Here is a 19,544-nt window from a genome sequence, read left to right on the forward strand (position 1 = left end):
CTCGCTCAGTCTTTCTGTCTCATTTAGTCTATCTGTCTCACTCAGTCTTTCTGTCTCGCTCAGTCTTTCTGTCTCATTTAGTCTTTCTGTCTCACTCAGTCTTTCTGTCTCACTCAGTCTTTCTGTCTCACTCAGTCTTTCTGTCTCGCTCAGTCTTTCTGCCTCGCTCAGTCTTTCTGTCTCGCTCAGTCTTTCTGTCTCGCTCAGTCTTTCTGTCTCGCTCAGTCTTTCTGTCTCGCTCAGTCTTTCTGTCTCATTTAGTCTTTCTGTCTCACTCAGTCTTTCTGTCTCGCTCAGTCTTTCTGTCTCGCTCAGTCTTTCTGTCTCGCTCAGTCTTTCTGTCTCGCTCAGTCTTTCTGTCTCATTTAGTCTTTCTGTCTCACTCAGTCTTTCTGCCTCACTCAGTCTTTCTGCCTCACTCAGTCTTTCTGTCTCGCTCAGTCTTTCTGTCTCGCTCAGTCTTTCTGTCTCGCTCAGTCTTTCTGTCTCGCTCAGTCTTTCTGTCTCACTCAGTATTTCTGTCTCGCTCAGTCTTTCTGTCTCATTTAGTCTTTCCGTCTCACTCAGTCTTTCTGTCTCACTCAGTCTTTCTGTCTCATTTAGTCTTTCTGTCTCATTTAGTCTTTCTGTCTTCAGTCTTTCTGTCTCACTCAGTCTTTCTGTCTCACTCAGTCTTTCTGTCTCATTCAGTCTTTCTGTCTCATTTAGTCTTTCTGTCTCACTCAGTCTTTCTGTCTCACTCAGTCTTTCTGTCTCGCTCAGTCTTTCTGTCTCGCTCAGTCTTTCTGTCTCACTCAGTCGTTCTGTCTCACTCAGTCTTTCTGTCTCATTTAGTCTTTCTGTCTCACTCAGTCGTTCTGTCTCACTCAGTCTTTCTGTCTCATTTAGTCTTTCTGTCTCACTCAGTCGTTCTGTCTCACTCAGTCTTTCTGTCTCATTTAGTCTTTCTGTCTCACTCAGTCTTTCTGTCTCACTCAGTCTTTCTGTCTCACTCAGTCTTTCTGTCTCGCTCAGTCTTTCTGTCTCATTTAGTCTATCTGTCTCACTCAGTCTTTCTGTCTTTCAGTCTTTCTGTCTCATTCTGTCTCACTCAGTCTTTCTGTCTCGCTCAGTCTTTCTGTCTCATTTAGTCTTTCTGTCTCGCTCAGTCTTTCTGTCTCGCTCAGTCTTTCTGTCTCGCTCAGTCTTTCTGTCTCGCTCAGTCTTTCTGCCTTTCTGTCTCATTTAGTCTTTCTGTCTCACTCAGTCTTTCTGTCTTGCTCAGTCTTTCTGTCTCGCTCAGTCTTTCTGTCTCGCTCAGTCTTTCTGTCTCGCTCAGTCTTTCTGTCTCATTTAGTCTTTCTGTCTCACTCAGTCTTTCTGCCTCACTCAGTCTTTCTGCCTCGCTCAGTCTTTCTGTCTCGCTCAGTCTTTCTGTCTCGCTCAGTCTTTCTGTCTCGCTCAGTCTTTCTGTCTCACTCAGTATTTCTGTCTCGCTCAGTCTTTCTGTCTCATTTAGTCTTTCCGTCTCACTCAGTCTTTCTGTCTCATTTAGTCTTTCTGTCTCATTTAGTCTTTCTGTCTCACTCAGTCTTTCTGTCTCACTCAGTCTTTCTGTCTCACTCAGTCTTTCTGTCTCATTCAGTCTTTCTGTCTCACTCAGTCTTTCTGTCTCATTTAGTCTTTCTGTCTCGCTCAGTCTTTCTGTCTCACTCAGTCTTTCTGTCTCACTCAGTATTTCTGTCTCGCTCAGTCTTTCTGTTTCGCTCAGTCTTTCTGTCTCGCTCAGTCTTTCTGCCTCGCTCAGTCTTTCTGTCTCGCTCAGTCTTTCTGTCTCATTTAGTCTTTCTGTCTCCATGTCGCTCTGTTTTTCATTCTAATCATCTTCAATTCCCTTTCTTTCTTGCACTTTCTTTTTCTCAGCCTCACTTTACATTTTCATCTTTTTCTTTTCTCTGGGCTTCTCTATCTCTCCATCAGCTCTTCTCCTCCTTGGCGCTTCGGCCAGTCTTATTCAGCACAGAGTTAAGTTCGTTGAGGAGGTTGGGGGGCATTAGAACCCCCTCTCCCATCAGAACGGGCCTCCTGTTTGGGTTCCTGACACCACTCTGAGGGGCTTGGGGCTCTGGGTGTGGAGAGGGACATCGCTGGGGCTGGATCACCCCCGCTGAAACATTTCTCTGACCAGTCCCGGGGGACACGAGTCGGTCCTTCTGCTTCAAGCAATTAGCCACTATGGCTGTTTTGTGCTGGAGACTGCCACAATCTTCGCTATTCCTTGTTTTCTCATCTTCACTGGGAGGTGTGCCGACGTTTAGGGACAGCTTTCTGTATGAGGGCTACGGAAGGGAGAGGTAGAGAAAGGGTTAATTTCTTGAATATACCTTCGGAAAGTTTTCAGACCCCTTGATTTTTTATTATTGTTATAATTTAATTTTTATTATAACATTTATTATATATTTTTCCCCCTCATCAATCTACACACAATACCCCATAATGACAAAGGATAAAACAGGTTTTTAGAAATTGTTGCAAAAAAATGTAATACAACTGAAATATTACATTTACATACTGTAAGTATTCAGACCCTTTACTCAGTACTTGAAGTACATTTGACAGTGATTACAGCCTCGAGTCTTCTTGGGTATGACGCTACAAGTTTCTCCCATTCTTCTCTACAGATCCGCTCAAACTCTGTCAGGTTGGATGGGGAGCGTTGCTGCACAGCTATTTTCAGGTCTCTCCAGGGATGTTAGATCGGGTTCAAGTCCGGGCTCTGGCTGGGCCACTCAAGGACATTCAGAGACATGTCCAGAAGCCACTGCTGCGTTGTCTTGGCTGTGTGCTTAGGTTGTCCTGTTGGAAGGTGAACATTTGCCCCAGTCTGAGGTCCTGAGCACTCTGGAGCAGATTTTAATCAAGGATCTCTCTGTACTTTGCTCCATTCATCTTTGCCTCCATCCTAATTAGTCTCCCAGCTCCTGCCGCTGAAAAACATGCCCACAGCATGATGCTGCCACCACCATGCTTCACTGTAGGGATGGTTCAGGGTTCCTCCAGACGTGACACTTGGCATTCAAGCCAAAGAGTTCAATCTTGGTTTCATCAAACCAGAGAATCTTGTTCCTCGTGGTCTGAGAGTCTTTAGGTGCCTTTTGGCAAACTCCAAGCGGGCTGTCATGTGTCTTTTACTGAGGAGTGGCTTCTGTCTGGACACTCGACCATAAAGGCCTGATTGGTGGAGTGCAGGGAAGGTTTCCCTTCTGGAAGCTTCTCTCATCTCAACAGAGGAACTCTAGAGCTTTGTCAGAGTGACCATCGGGTTAACGGTCACCTCCCTGACCAAGGCCCTTCTCCCCTGTTTAGCCGGGAGGCCAGCTCTAGGAAGAGTCTTGGAGGTTCCAAACTTCTTCCATTTAAGAATGATGGAGGCCACTGTGTGCTTGAGGATGATCAATGGAAACAGGATGCACCTGAGCTTAATTTCAAGTCTCATAGCAAAGGGTCTGAATACTTATGTAAATAAGCTATTTCTGTTTTTTATTTCAAATAAATGTGCAAAAAATATCCCAAAACCTGTTTTCGCTTTGTCATTATGGGGTATTGTCATGTCATTATGGGGTATTGTGATGTCATTATGGTGTATTATGTCTAAATTGATGAGGATATTTTTTTCTATAATCCATTTTAGAATAAGGCTGTAACGTAACAAAATGTGGAAAAAGTCAAGGGGTCTGAATAATTTCAGAAGGCACTGTAAATAAAGTAATCTACTGTCTCATGATATGATAAGAGTTCAGCTTCCACACTATTATTAGAGCTAAAGGATGGGTGATCAACAACCAAGTCAAGTGTATTGGCTTGATTCACTTCCTGACTAAATTATGCGTAGGACTGAATTCATGGTGGAGAGAGGATATGGAGACTTACGTTTTTGCTGGTTTTGTGTTCTGTGTTCTGTGTTCTGTTCTGTGTGTTCTGTGTTCTGTTCTGTGAACTCTGCTGGGCTGCTGACATGCTTGTATGAACTGCAGGTTTGCTGTGATCTCTGCTCTTTGACCAGAGGTCTCCTCCATGCTGACGACACAGACACTCATTAGTCAATACACTGTTCTATGTCTATAGTGATACACTTCTTATAGGTGGTCTCTGCAACCATTTTTGAATCTATGACATTATTCTGACAATAGAAATTCATGGACATTCGTTGTTCAGTATGAGTCCACTTGGAGACGTTGGAGAAAGCGCAACAGTTTATGATTTTAAAAAAAATGACTACACCTAACAATTTAACAATTGTCCATGATCTTCAATACCTATGGAGAATGTTGGCTTTATAAACAATATCATGTGGTGTTGCTGCCGTTGTCTCTCTGGAACTTTCTCTGAGTATGTTTTTAAAGGCAGCGATATTGAGCCACCAGTTAGGGTGGAGAGAGTTGAGAGTCGCAGGGTGATGACCCGGTGTTCCTGACAAAAAATCCTGACCGCGCTTGCTCGTACTAAACTTTAATGACTTGTCCACTTCCTGGTTACAGGTTGACCTGAGATTCCCTTGAACTCTTTTCATCTCCTCATTTAATTTGTGCTGGAAAGTGTGCATGGACCTTTTGTATCTCTCCACCACTCCCCAAAACAAAAAGACACTAGACTTCCTTTTGCCAGTTGCTATGGAAACACTTTCCGAAAGCCAAATGCCTGCTAAAAGGTAAGAGGAAAGAAAGTGAGAATAAGTATTCTCTCTCTCTCTCTCTCTCTCTCTCTCTGTCTCTCTCGCTGTCTCTCTCTCTCTCCCTCTTTCACTGTCTCGCTCTCTCTCGCTGTCTCTCTCCCTCCCTCTCTCTCTCTCTCGCTGTCTCTCTCGATGTCTCTCTCGCTGTCTCTCTCTCTCTCCCTCTTTCACTGTCTCGCTCTCTCTCGCTGTCTCTCTCCCTCCCTCTCTCTCTCTCTCTCTCTCTCTCGCTGTCTCTCTCGATGTCTCTCTCGCTGTCTCTCTCTCTCTCTCCCTCTTTCGCTGTCTCGCTCTCTCTCTCTCTCTCTCTCCCTCTTTCACTGTCTCCTCTCTCTCTCTCTCTCTCTCTCTCTCTCTCTCTCTCTCTCGCTGTCTCTCTCGATGTCTCTCTCGCTGTCTCTCTCTCTCTCCCTCCCTCTCTCTCTCTCTCTCTCTCTCTCGCTGTCTCTCTCTCTCTCTCTCGCTCTCTCTCGCTGTCTCTCTCTCTCGCTGTCTCTCTCGCTGTCTCTCTCTCTCTCTCGCTGTCTCTCTCTCTCTCACTGTCTCTCTCTCTCTGTTTCTCTCTCTCTCGCTCTCTCTCTCGCTGTCTGTCTCTCTCTCTCTCTCTCTTTCTCGCTGTCTCTCTCTCTCTCATTCTCTCTCTCTTTCTATCCTTCTCACAAGTCCTGTGGAAGATGCCAATCCCTAGACTTAGAAGCTTTGAGAGGAGTCTACTACTTTTAGCCTGCTATACCCTGCTATAGATTTAGTTGTTTAGGGACTGACTCTGAGAGCTGAGAGTAGGGAAAAGTCACAGTTGCTCACGCTCTAGCAAACGCTCTAGCCAAAAATATGGCCTTCCACTTTAGGTCTGTCTTTTACTGACAGACCTAAAGTAAATCGCTAAAGACTAGGTCTTACATGAAGTACCTGTGACAAACAACAAGCAAAGTTGATGGTTGTAGAGTCGGCAACGAGACGACAACGCACATATAGGGCAATGGAAAACTAAGATTTTTATTTGTTTATCTATGAGATGCACTGATGCACTTTTCAGAATAGTAAGGATGAGTGCTGATGAATTTGCGACATTTAAAAAAGCTATATTTTCTCATAGTAATAACAAAATAGTCTCGCTTTTGTTTTTGTCTTTTAATTTAAAAAAAACTCAAATGAGACTGAAAATAACCCTCCCGAACTCTCCCTGAAGAAGAGAGTGAGAGAGAGAGAGAGAGAGAGAGAGAGAGAGAGAGAGGAGAGAGAGAGAGAGAGAGAGAGAGAGAGAGAGACAGTGAGAGAGAGAGAGAGAGAGAGAGAGAGAGAGAGAGAGAGGAGTGAGAGAGAGAGAGAGAGGAGAGAGAGAGAGAGGGAGAGAGACAGCGAGAGAGACAGCGAGAGAGAGACAGCGAGAGAGAGAGAGACAGCGAGAGAGAGAGAGAGAGAAAGAGAGAGCAAGAGAGAGAAAGAGAGAGAGAGAAAGAGAAAGAGAGAGAAAGAGAGAGACAGCGAGAGAGAGCGAGAGAGAAAGAGAGAGAGAGAAAGAGAGAGAGAGAAAGAGAGAGCAAGAGAGAGAAAGAGAGAGAGAGAAAGAGAGAGAGAGAGAAAGAGAAAACAACAACAACAATTGAACGAGAAAAAGGAGAGTGATGTTCTCTCGCTCATCTGCAACATCTGTAGCTTCTCTCCTCTTTGCATTATTTATGGCGGCTGTGTGCTGTCAGCCACTGACACAAACAACACTTAGCTATATCTGCTGTAGATGTAGGTACTGTAGTGTTCTGCTCACCAATGTGATGGCTACAATCTCCCTGACCTTATTCCAGTGGCTGAGAATGTTGCACATAATGTGATTTATGTTATCGCTGAGTGACCTCGAAAACTTCACAGCACTTCCCCTTATTTATGTATTGTATTTCGTGTTAGTCCCCATTTTTTGGGGGAGGTTACAATGGAAAATGATGAACAATGATATGGGAGTGTAAATATGATTTATCGTATCTCGCTGGTTTAAAGATGCAGTTTTTCCTGAGTGTTAATCAACCCATTTTTCACGGGAATGAGCAATGGCGAAAGGAGAGGACCAACAAACCATTCTCAATACGTATCATTGTCTTTCGTTCAAGGATTATTACGTTTTCATACACTTGGTGGAAAGAGACCGTACAATGAAACAACATCCGTGGATCAAACTCTTACAGTAGTACATGCATCAGGAGTGATCGCTCTATGTCAGACGTGTTCTCCTTACACCATATCAACAAGCTGATTGGTCAATGCTATATAATCGATAGAACATAGTGAAACGTCGACCATGTTGAACACAACCTTTATTTCCTAAGTTTCCCGAACCGTGAAAATACCTTCATCGTGATGATGTCAGTCACCCAGTCTATTTGAGACTCCTTCCCCTCGCAGCAGAAATGCCTGTGGATCAGAAAACAATAGTATATATAAATTACCCCTTAACCACTGACCTAGGGTATTTTTACTATACTGCCTAATGGTAAAGGATATGCATATGAGGTTAGGATCTGATCCTGGATCTGTGGTTGAAGAGGTACAACGTCCAATACCCTAACACTGGTGTGGGGCTGAGGGAAAATAATGGCCTCATTCTTAACAGTGAAAAACATCTGATTAATCAAATCTGGTGGAGAAATCATACGTTCTTCAATCTCTTATTTTTGTTCTGTCAAACTTTGATGAAAACGACAGAAGAGGAGGGTGACGGTTTTGAATTATTGAAATTGAAAAGCAGTGAAAAGCAGTGAAAAGCACTCACCATTGCTGTTTGTCTGTGTAGACGGTGAAACCCCAGCTATTAAAGGAAAGGGAGAAGATGTTTTAAACGTCGTTTTTCTGCAAACTGGTGACCCACACTCTGATGAAAAGTTGTTTTCTCATCTTGCACGTCAAGTCAAAAGGAAACAAGACGATGCAAACCCATGAACTCGGATGATCAGAAAATATCTTAGGGGGAAAAGTATACTACCATCAATATATTTATAATCATCCTTTCAAATACAGACAAACACAATGTTCATTATTATGTTTAGCCCTCATGCTAGGAGTCAAGGAGTACCCCCCACACACACACACACAGGTCTGTGGCTACACGGTTAGTTCAGTGATAGAACAGATAGAAAACCAAGGAGATGAGGAGGAGACAAAGCCTGTATCCTATCTAAACCCCCTGCTAGCTAACCCATCCAACCTCCCCCAAGCCTGTATCCTATCTAAACCCCCTGCTAGCTAACCCATCCAACCTCCCCCAAGCCTGTATTATATCTAAACCCTCTGCTAGCTAACCCATCCAACCTCCCCCAAGCCTGTATTATATCTAAACCCTCTGCTAGCTAACCCATCCAACCTCCCCCAAGCCTGTATCCTATCTAAACCCCTGCTAGCTAACACATCCAACCTCCTCCAAGCCTGTATCCTATCTAAACCCCCTGCTAGCTAACCCATCCAACCTCCTCCAAGCCTGAATCCTATCTAAACCCCTGCTAGCTAACACATTCAACCTCCTCCAAGCCTGAATCCTATCTAAACCCCCTGCTAGCTAACCCATCCAACCTCCCCCAAGCCTGTATCCTATCTAAACCCCCTGCTAGCTAACCCATCCAACCTCCCCCAAGCCTGTATCCTATCTAAACCCCTGCTAGCTAACCCATCCAACCTCCTCCAAGCCTGAATCCTATCTAAACCCCTGCTAGCTAACCCATCCAACCTCCCTCAAGCCTGTATCCTATCTAAACCCCCTGCTAGCTAACCCATCCAACCTCCCCAAGCCTGTATTATATCTAAACCCTCTGCTAGCTAACACATCCAACCTCCTCCAAGCCTGTATCCTATCTAAACCCCCTGCTAGCTAACCCATCCAACCTCCTCCGAGCTTGTAGCCTATCTAAACCCCCTCCTTGCTAACCCAGCCCATTCAACCTCCTCCAAGCCTGTATCCTATCTAAACTCCCTGCTAGCTAACCTATCCAACCTCCTCCGAGCTTGTAGCCTATCTAAACCCCCTCCTTGCTAACCCAGCCCATTCAACCTCCTCCAAGCCTGTATCCTATCTAAACTCCCTGCTAGCTAACCTATCCAACCTCCTCCGAGCTTGTAGCCTATCTAAACCCCCTGCTTGCTAACCCAGCCCATTCAACCTCATCCAAGCCCTTTGTCAGGTCGGCCTGTTCTTAATTATGTGGTTTAGTCTCTTTCCGTCTCTTCGACTCTCTCCATTCCTCCCAGCCTCTCTCTCTCTCTTCAACTCCCTCCATTCCTCCTTCTCTTTCTCTTTGACTCACACCAATCCTCCCAGTCTCTCTCTTGCTGTCTCGTTAACTCCATCCAATCCTCCCAGTCTCTGTCTCTCTTTGACTCCCTCCATTCCTCCCAGCCTCTTTGACTCCCTCCATTCCTCCCAGTCTCTCTGACTCCCTCCATTCCTCCCAGTCTCTCTGACTCCCTCCATTCCTCCCAGTCCTCTTTGACTCCCTCCATTCCTCCCAGCCTCTCTCTCTCTTTGACTCCCTCCATTCCTCCCAGCCTCTTTGACTCCCTCCATTCCTCCCAGCCTCTTTGACTCCCTCTATTCCTCCCAGTCTCTCTGACTCCCTCCATTCCTCCCAGTCTCTCTTTGACTCCCTCCATTCCTCCCAGTCTCTCTGACTCCCTCCATTCCTCCCAGTCTCTCTGACTCCCTCCATTCCTCCCGGTCTCTCTGACTCCCTCCATTCCTCCCAGTCTCTCTGACTCCCTCCATTCCTCCCAGTCTCTCATTGACTCCCTCCATTCCTCCCAGTCTCTCTGACTCCCTCCATTCCTCCCAGTCTCTCATTGACTCCCTCCATTCCTCCCAGTCTCTCATTGACTCCCTCCATTCCTCCCAGTCTCTCTGACTCCCTCCATTCCTCCCAGTCTCTCTCTGACTCCCTCCATTCCTCCCAGTCTCTCTGACTCCCTCCATTCCTCCCAGTCTCTCTGACTCCCTCCATTCCTCCCAGTCTCTCTGACTCCCTCCATTCCTCCCAGTCTCTCATTGACTCCCTCCATTCCTCCCAGTCTCTCATTGACTCCCTCCATTCCTCCCAGTCTCTCTGACTCCCTCCATTCCTCCCAGTCTCTCTGACTCCCTCCATTCCTCCCAGCCTCTCTCTCTCTCTCTTTCTCTCTCTTTGACTCCCTCCATTCCTCCCAGTCTCTCTGACTCCCTCCATTCCTCTCAGTCTCTCATTGACTCCCTCCATTCCTCCCAGTCTCTCTGACTCCCTCCATTCCTCCCAGTCTCTCTGACTCCCTCCATTCCTCAGTCTCTCTGACTCCCTCCATTCCTCCCAGTCTCTCTCTGACTCCCTCCATTCCTCCCAGTCTCTCTGACTCCCTCCATTCCTCCCAGTCTCTGTGACTCCCTCCATTCCTCCCAGTCTCTCTGACTCCCTCCATTCCTCCCAGTCTCTCATTGACTCCCTCCATTCCTCCCAGTCTCTCATTGACTCCCTCCATTCCTCCCAGTCTCTCTGACTCCCTCCATTCCTCCCAGTCTCTCATTGACTCCCTCCATTCCTCCCACTCTTTCCTCCATTCCATTCCTCCCAGTCTCTCTGACTCCCTCCATTCCTCCCAGTCTCTCTCTCTCTTTCTCTCTCTTTGACTCCCTCCATTCCTCCCAGTCTCTCTGACTCCCTCCATTCCTCCCAGTCTCTCTCTCTCTCTCTTTGACTCCCTCCATTCCTCCCAGTCTCTCTGACTCCCTCCATTCCTCCCAGTCTCTCATTGACTCCCTCCATTCCTCCCAGTCTCTCTGACTCCCTCCATTCCTCCCAGTCTCTCATTGACTCCCTCCATTCCTCCCAGTCTCTCATTGACTCCCTCCATTCCTCCCAGTCTCTCTTTGACTCCCTCCATTCCTCCCAGTCTCTCTGACTCCCTCCATTCCTCCCAGACTCCCTCCATTCCTCCCAGTCTCTCTGACTCCCTCCATTCCTCCCAGTCTCTCATTGACTCCCTCCACTCCCAGTCTCCACTTCCATTCCTCCCAGTCTCTCTGACTCCCTCCATTCCTCCCAGTCTCTCTGACTCCCTCCATTCCTCCCAGTCTCTCTGACTCCCTCCATTCCTCCCAGTCTCTCATTGACTCCCTCCATTCCTCCCAGTCTCTCTGACTCCCTCCATTCCTCCCAGTCTCTCTGACTCCCTCCATTCCTCCCAGTCTCTCTGACTCCCTCCATTCCTCCCAGTCTCTCATTGACTCCCTCCATTCCTCCCAGTCTCTCTGACTCCCTCCATTCCTCCCAGTCTCTCTGACTCCCTCCATTCCTCCCAGTCTCTCTGACTCCCTCCATTCCTCCCAGTCTCTCTTTGACTCCCTCCATTCCTCCCAGTCTCTCTGACTCCCTCCATTCCTCCCAGTCTCTCTGACTCCCTCCATTCCTCCCAGTCTCTCTGACTCCCTCCATTCCTCCCTCTCTCTTTGACTCCCTCCATTCCTCCCATTCTCTGACTCCCTCCATTCCTCCCAGTCTCTCTGACTCCCTCCATTCCTCCCAGTCTCTCTGACTCCCTCCATTCCTCCCAGCCTCTCTCTCTCTTTCTCTCTCTTTGACTCCCTCCATTCCTCCCAGTCTCTCTGACTCCCTCCATTCCTCCCAGTCTCTCTGACTCCCTCCATTCCTCCCAGCCTCTCTCTCTCTTTCTCTCTCTTTGACTCCCTCCATTCCTCCCAGTCTCTCTGACTCCCTCCATTCCTCCCAGCCTCTCTCTCTCTTTCTCTCTCTTTGACTCCCTCCATTCCTCCCAGTCTCTCTGACTCCCTCCATTCCTCCCAGTCTCTCTGACTCCCTCCATTCCTCCCAGTCTCTCATTGACTCCCTCCATTCCTCCCAGTCTCTCTGACTCCCTCCATTCCTCCCAGTCTCTCTGACTCCCTCCATTCCTCCCAGTCTCTCATTGACTCCCTCCATTCCTCCCAGTCTCTCTGACTCCCTCCATTCCTCCCAGTCTCTCTGACTCCCTCCATTCCTCCCAGTCTCTCTGACTCCCTCCATTCCTCCCAGCCTCTCTCTCTCTTTCTCTCTCTTTGACTCCCTCCATTCCTCCCAGTCTCTCTGACTCCCTCCATTCCTCCCAGTCTCTCTGACTCCCTCCATTCCTCCCAGCCTCTCTGACTCCCTCCATTCCTCCCAGTCTCTCATTGACTCCCTCCATTCCTCCCAAAAATTATCAGAAATGTTAATTGGGTAACATGAAACATTGGGTTGGCTTTTTAATTGGGTAACATGAAACATTAGGTTGGCTTGTGCCTTCTTCTCCTTCTTATGCCCACAAAAATGCAGCTGGCTTGACATGAGTTATAAATTACAATAATACAAGATTAGGATAATAAAATAAAGTGGCAGCAATATTTCTCCATTCGGAGGAAGCTGGCCAAAAATTGGTACTGTGTAATGATCAGGCTTTTTAATCAGCTTCCTGATATGTGACACCTGTCAGGTGGATGGATTATCTTGGCAAAGGAGAAATGCTCACTAACAGGGATATAAAGAAATTTGAGCAACAAATTTCAGAGAAATAAGCTTTTTGTGAGTATGGAACTTTTCTGGGATTTCTTATTTCAGATCATGAAACATCGGACCAACACTTTACATGTTGCGTTTATATTTTTGTCCAGTGTTCATTTAATCAACGGTGTTATTGTGAGGGTGTTAGGAGTGGTTTGGATAGCCTTGATGTTGAGGCACTCGGAACAAAAAGAGAAGAGAGTTACATATTTTCGGAGATGAGGAACTCACATCATGAGAGACAAAATAACACAGTAAAGAAGATATTAATACCGGTATTAATAATGATGAATCTCTTAATAACACTTAGATATATTATTTACACTTTGATAAGGTATATGTGATAAGTATCAGTGATATTTACCTGGTGGGTGGTTTGAGCTTCTTCTTCAGTCCTAGGTAACACTTGACTAACTTCAGTGGGACCTCTCTCTCTGGCTTAGTGCTCTTGGACAAACAGGAAGTCAGTCAGACAAGGGAAGTAGGCATTTTCAAGCAATCCAAATAGCAAGAGCATTTTTTTTGCAAAAGTGTCGGGGTCTCAAAAAGACAAGCAGTCCAAACATACGCTTTCCAAAAACAATCACTACCAGAGAATAATTGGATGGAGGAAAATATTGCTAGTTACATATCGCAATATTATTTTTGGACGATATAGTAGCGATAATTGACTCCAATAGTAGACAATAAATAAATAAAGACAAATGAACCATTTTTTATTTAATTTAATTTTGCTATTGTAAGTACCGTTAGCTTGCGCTAGTCAGCTGTACCTGCACCAGCTGTACCTGTGTGTGTGTGTGTGTGTGTGTGTCTCTCTCTGTCTTTCTCTCTGTATGTCTCTCTCTTTCTGTGTGTCTCTCTCTCAATGCGTGTCTTTCTCTCTGTATGTCTCTCTCTCTGTGTATGTCTCTCTCTCTGTGTGTGTCTCTCTCTCTGTGTGTGTCTTTCTCTCTGTATGTCTCTCTCTCTGTATGTCTCTCTCTTTCTGTGTGTCTCTCTCTCAATGCGTGTCTTTCTCTCTGTATGTCTCTCTCTCTGTGTATGTCTCTCTGTGTGTGTCTCTCTCTCTGTGTATGTCTCTCTGTGTGTGTCTCTCTCTCTGTGTGTGTCTTTCTCTCTGTGTGTCTCTCTCTCAATGCGTGTCTCTGCACATCACTACATCACAGGAGATACTTCACAGGATTGGAACATAAACATGTTTTATAATCAGAATGTGTTTTGGAACAGAAATGCCTTCTGGAACATGAACATGTTCTGGAACATAAACATGTTTTTTAATCAGAATGTGTTTTGGAACAGAAATGCCTTCTGGAACATGAACATGTTCTGGAACATAAACATGTTTTATAATCAGAATGTGTTTTGGAACAGAAATGCCTTCTGGAACATGAACATGTTCTGGAACATAAACATGTTTTATAATCAGAATGTGTTTTGGAACAGAAATGCCTTCTGGAACATGAACATGTTCTGGAACATAAACATGTTTTATAATCAGAATGTGTTTTGGAACAGAAATGCCTTCTGGAACATGAACATGTTCTGGAACATAAACATGTTTTATAATCAGAATGTGTTTGGAACAGAAATGCCTTCTGGAACATGAACATGTTCTGGAACATAAACATGTTTTATAATCAGAATGTGTTTTGGAACAGAAATGCCTTCTGGAACATGAACATGTTCTGGAACATAAACATGTTTTATAATCAGAATGTGTTTTGGAACAGAAATGCCTTCTGGAACATGAACATGTTCTGGAACATAAACATGTTTTATAATCAGAATGTGTTTTGGAACAGAAATGCCTTCTGGAACATGAACATGTTCTGGAACATAAACATGTTTTATAATCAGAATGTGTTTTGGAACAGAAATGCCTTCTGGAACATGAACATGTTCTGGAACATAAACATGTTTTATAATCAGAATGTGTTTTGGAACAGAAATGCCTTCTGGAACATGAACATGTTCTGGAACATAAACATGTTTTATAATCAGAATGTGTTTTGGAACAGAAATGCCTTCTGGAACATGAACATGTTCTGGAACATAAACATGTTTTATAATCAGAATGTGTTTTGGAACAGAAATGCCTTCTGGAACATGAACATGTTCTGGAACATAAACATGTTTTATAATCAGAATGTGTTTTGGAACAGAAATGCCTTCTGGAACATGTGAACATTAATTTGCCTTAATAACAAACTTGAATTACATCCATAAATACAAATAACATTGTTCAATTACGTTGCTAGTTGGTTTAGCCATGGAAAAAGGCAGGAACATTCCCGCTAGCCATGATTGGCTGAGATAATGGATGGGCTGGACATGCCGGGAGATGCATTTGGATTGGTCTACCATGTAGCATGCTTCTATCTATAATGTGAGCTGTTCAGTATGCGTTGACAGTCCTTTTTACTGTGCCGATTTTGAAAGATATGACGTTAGCCATCGAGAACTACAAAAACTATCGATCAGTTGGAAAAGGGGATGGGCTACATTCTGCGCACGCCATGGGCAATGTGAACCTGAGTGACTTGACAGAATGCTGGCCAAACGAGATGTAGTTACAAACAAAACAGAGTTAAATGGTTCCAGTCTGTCGTGACGCATTCACCCATGTATACGGATGAGAGTCTAGCTACATTTTCAGATATTATTTTCGAATTTTGTTGGGAAGTTATTTTTATTGCAAGTTAAAGCGTAACACTAGTTAGCGAACAAATGTTAGCTTGCTGGTTGGCTAGCTAAAGTTGCATGTATGATCTTTGTATTAATATTATTAGAATCTGAAATTCATTTGCATTGCTAGTTATAGCCTAATGTTAGATAGCTAACATTGAACCTAGTTTGTTAGCTTTAGCTACCTGCAGATTCATACTACAGCTATGACAATGTTTGTATAGTGGCTTGCAAAAGTATTCACCTCCCTTGGCATTTTTCCTATTTTGTTGCCTTACAACCTGGAATTAAAATAGATTTTTGGGGGTCTGTATCATTTCATTTACACAACATGCCTACCACTTTGAAGATGCAAAATATTTTTTATTGTGGAACAAACAAGAAATAAGACAAAAAAACAGAAAACTTGAGCGTGCATAACTATTCACCCCCCCCCCCAAGTGAATACCTTGTAGAGCCACCTTTTGCAGCAATTACAGCTGCAAGTCTCTTGGGTATGTCTCTATAAGCTTGGCACATCTAGCCACTGGTATTTCTGCCCATTGTTCAAGGCGAAACTGCTCCAGCTCCTTCAAGTTGGATGGGTTCTGCTGGTGTACAGACATATTTAAGTCATACAACAGATTCTCAATTGGATTGAGGTCTGGGCTTTGACTAGGCCATTCCAAGACCTTGATATGACTCCTCTTAAACCACTCAAGTGTTGTTTTAGCAGTATGCTTAGGGTCATTGTCCTGCTGGAAGATTAACCTCCACACCAGTCTCAAATCTCTGGAAGACTGAAACAGGTTTCCCTGAAGAATTTCCCTGTATTTAGCGCCATCCATCATTTCTTCAATTCTGACCAGTTTTCCAGTCCCTGCCGATGAAAAACTTCCCCACAGCATGATGCTGCCACCACCATGCTTCACTGTGGGGAAGATGTTCTTGGGGTGATGGGAGGTGTTGCGTTTGCGCCAGACATAGTATTTTCCTTAATTGCCAAAAAACAAAATTTTAGTCTCATCTGACCAGAGTACGTTCTTTCATATGTTTTGGGAGTCTCCCACATGCCTTTTGGCGAACACCAAACGTGTTTGCTTATTTTTTCTTTAATAAGCAATGGCTTTTTTCTGGCCACTCTTCTGTAAAGCCCAGCTCTGTGGAATGTACGGCTTAAAGTGGTCCTATGGACAAATACTCCAATCTCTGCTGTGGAGCTTTGCAGCTCCTTCAGGGTTTCTCTAGTCTCTTTGTTGCCTCTCTAATTAATGCGCTCCCAGCCTGGTCAGTGAGTTTTGGTGGGCGGCCCTCTCTTGGCAGGTTTGTTGTGGTGACATATTCTTTCAGTTGATGTAAGAAGGGCTTTATAAATCAATTTTATTTGATATCCATTTTTTATAATGGATTTAATGGTGCTGGGATGTTCAAAGTTTTGGATATTTTTTAATAACTCAACCCTGATCTGTTCTTCATGGTGCCGCTTGCTTGGTGGTGCCCCTTGCTTAGTGGTGTTGCAGACTCTGGGGCGTTTCAGAACAGGTGTATATATGCTGAGATCATGTGACACTTAAATAAGGTCCACCTGTGTGCAATCTAACTAATTATGTGACTTCTGAAGGTAATTGGTTGCACCAGATCTTATTTAGGGGCTTCATAGCAAAGGGGTGAATAGATATAAATGCACCACTTTTCATTTTTTAAATTTGTAGAATTTGTTAAAACAAGTCATTTTTTTTCATTTCACTTCACCAATTTTGACTATTTTGTGTATGCCCATTTCATGAAATCCAAATAAAAAGCCATTTAATTAAATTACAGGTTGTAATGCAACATAAAAGGAAAAACACCAAGGGTATGAATACTTTTGCAAGGCACTGTATTTAGTAGTTGTATGAGTTGGTATTATGCCAGTTCATTGTTTAGCTAACTAGCTAGCTACATGTCTAAACAAAGACTCCACTTCACCAGATGATTACATGACCCATTAAGTTGGCCAGGTGTGTCTGGGGATGATTACAGCCATCTATTGTATTTCATGAACATGTGAACATGTCTAAACAATAGTGACTCATCCACTTAGCTAGATGTGGCTGGGGAGTTGTTATAGCATTTGTTTCACATGACCCATCGTTTTAGCCAGGTGTGTCGGGTAACAATGATGAAATACTCATAAAATATTTTTTCTGGACACTTTCTGCTTTTGATATTGCTACTGTTGCATGTAACCTCTTCACTGTACCATTTACACCTTCTGTATCCTATGCACGTGACAAATAAAAGTAGTTATTTGATGTAGCGTGTGTTCACTACATTGCCTCACTTGTTAATCCTTAAAGAGATGGGTGGGGCTAAGGCATAAGAGGGTGTGAACGATGCTGAATGGGTGTAGACAAAGAAGAGCTCTCCAGTAGGTGTACCAAAACATTCAAAGGCCATTTTCACAAAATGGGTTTACAAGTTTATCAACTTTCCAAGCTGAATTACTTTCTCATTGTTCCTCAACTGCTGTGTATGATTTTCTAGCTCTGAGTCTCTAATTTTGTCCAATGTAAAAAAACAAAAAAAACAATTGAAAATGTTGCTACTTAAGACCGAATCAAGGCGGTCGGTTACCTTTCTCTCGTCTATTTGCAGCAGACATACATACTATACATACTATACATATATACATACATACTATACATACTGTATAGTGAGCAATATTTTTATGAAAATCGACGCGCAAAAAAATCACAGTATCGAATAGCAATACATATCGTATCGGCAACTAAGTATTATCGTATCGTGAGGTCCCTGGCAATTCCGGGCCTTAGACATTACTCTTCTGACTGACACCAACCTATCCAACACTTAACATTTGCTTATCGCCACACACAAACACAAAAAAAGAAACGCCTCTCAGAATATCAATTAAATTTCCGCTACACTGCTAATTTAAATCTTCTTTGGGTGGTAATAAGCCACATTGCAAAGCAGCCTGCTATTACAATAATTAAGGAAAGAACAGCCTTCATTCAAAGGACCCCCCCCCCCTTTCATCTCTCCTTCCATCCACCTCCATCCATTATTAACTCGTCTTCACACTCCTTTACAAACCACATCTGGAGCTAAGAGAGGGGCCGCAGGGGAGGCTTATTGCCACTGCACATACACAACATGTACAGTCCTGTGTCCTGGTTCTAACATAAAGCCGGGCAGCTGGGGGGGTAATTCACGTACTGGAACACTTCTCTGTCTGATGTGAGTGTGTGTGTGTCTATGTGTGGGGGTGGGAAGTGTGTGCGTCTGTGTGTAAGGAAGGAGAAAGTTTACAGTTTCTTTAATATCAAAATTAAAAGGTAAATGGGGGGGGTGCTTTCCTTTCAGCGAATGAGGAGAACAATTGAAAGCAGAAAAGCGCCTCATTTTGTGCGAGCTGTAAACAGTATTTAATTGCCAAACAGATGAAAAGGCACAGGCAAATACAACACACACACACACACACACACACACACGAGCCCCACTCACTTTCATCTCTTTGTACAGTAGCAGCTTGTCATCTCGGAGGATGACATATCTGTCCTGGAATTTGTGTCCGGAAAGCAGCTTGGAGGATCCATCCTTGAACTTCACCTGTTCCCCTCTCATAAACTGTTTTTGCTTCCTGCCTGAAGGTGAAATTCAACAACATGCAATCAGCAGATCTTCCCTTGGTATATGAGAGATGGAAGAAACTCACCGCAATTATGAATGCATGTTTGCGATTGTATGATTTGCTGTAAGAGTCTATTGATGACATGGGTGTAGAGTATAGTATCATGCATCAATGTTCATTTGCTTTGAGGTTAAATCGTGATGAGAAAAGGTTACTTGTTATAAATGTTCAATAATAGCCTTCTTAACAGGCACAGTGATATCACTAATGGCTGAAAGAGGTGAGAAATTACTGTTCATAACGTCAATAAATCAATCTGTAATGTATTACTAAACTGTTCCTTATACTAATCTAATAACACATTAATTAGTAAGTTGGTTCTGAAATGATGGAATGGATAAAAGGACTGATGCTGAGAGAGAGAGAGAGAGAGAGAGAGAGAGAGAGAGAGAGAGAGAGAGAGAGAGACATAGAGAGAGAGAGAGACAGAGAGAGACACAGAGAGAGAGACACAGAGAGAGAGACACAGAGAGAGAGAGACAGTGAGATACAGAGAGAGAGAGAGAGAGAGAGAGAGAGAGAGAGAGAGAGAGAGTCAATCTTTCATTCTTAGCATCCATCAAGGTCTTTAGTACAGTATTGTGTATCTGTGTGGAAAATTCTCTCAATAAGGAAACTGTGCTCATAGAAACAGACGCCGTTTAGCTCAATCAGTGCCATTGTCAGTGTGAAATGCTGGAGTACAAAAGCTGATTTGACACCTTCTCAGCTATATTGTGAGCATGACAGTGCTTTCAGATATCATCCATCTAACTGCATGTTGTACCTGGTAGAGTGTCTGCCATTTTGTGCTCTCCAAACTTTTTGATGACGAGGAAGGCGGAGCTGGGGTCGTCTAGAGTGCTCCACTCCAGCACCTGCTCCAGAACCTTCTCTTTGTAGTGCAATGGGCGTTCTGTTACAAAGACAAAATACATCAGAGTGTTGTGTCTAC

At 44.1% G+C, this 19,544-nt stretch overlaps 1 protein-coding gene across 2 annotated transcripts in view; it reads right to left on the reverse strand.

The window, feature by feature from the left end:
* Positions 1–1,701: 1,701 nt before the first annotated feature.
* Positions 1,702–19,544, reverse strand: part of arap2 (ArfGAP with RhoGAP domain, ankyrin repeat and PH domain 2) — a 237,733-nt gene continuing 219,890 nt past the window's right edge. For both annotated transcript variants that reach the window (XM_042298473.1, XM_042298474.1), the window contains 7 exons: positions 19,377–19,505; positions 18,424–18,563; positions 12,611–12,693; positions 7,473–7,508; positions 7,051–7,114; positions 3,910–4,056; positions 1,702–2,318 (listed from right to left, as the gene is read on the reverse strand). In XM_042298473.1, coding sequence (XP_042154407.1) covers positions 1,956–2,318; positions 3,910–4,056; positions 7,051–7,114; positions 7,473–7,508; positions 12,611–12,693; positions 18,424–18,563; positions 19,377–19,505 — 962 coding nt within the window. In that variant the 3' untranslated portion in view covers positions 1,702–1,955. The remainder of the gene's footprint in view (positions 2,319–3,909; positions 4,057–7,050; positions 7,115–7,472; positions 7,509–12,610; positions 12,694–18,423; positions 18,564–19,376; positions 19,506–19,544) is intronic.

The sequence above is a fragment of the Oncorhynchus tshawytscha genome, linkage group LG15, assembly GCF_018296145.1.
Source record: "Oncorhynchus tshawytscha isolate Ot180627B linkage group LG15, Otsh_v2.0, whole genome shotgun sequence".
Lineage (NCBI taxonomy): Eukaryota > Metazoa > Chordata > Actinopteri > Salmoniformes > Salmonidae > Oncorhynchus > Oncorhynchus tshawytscha.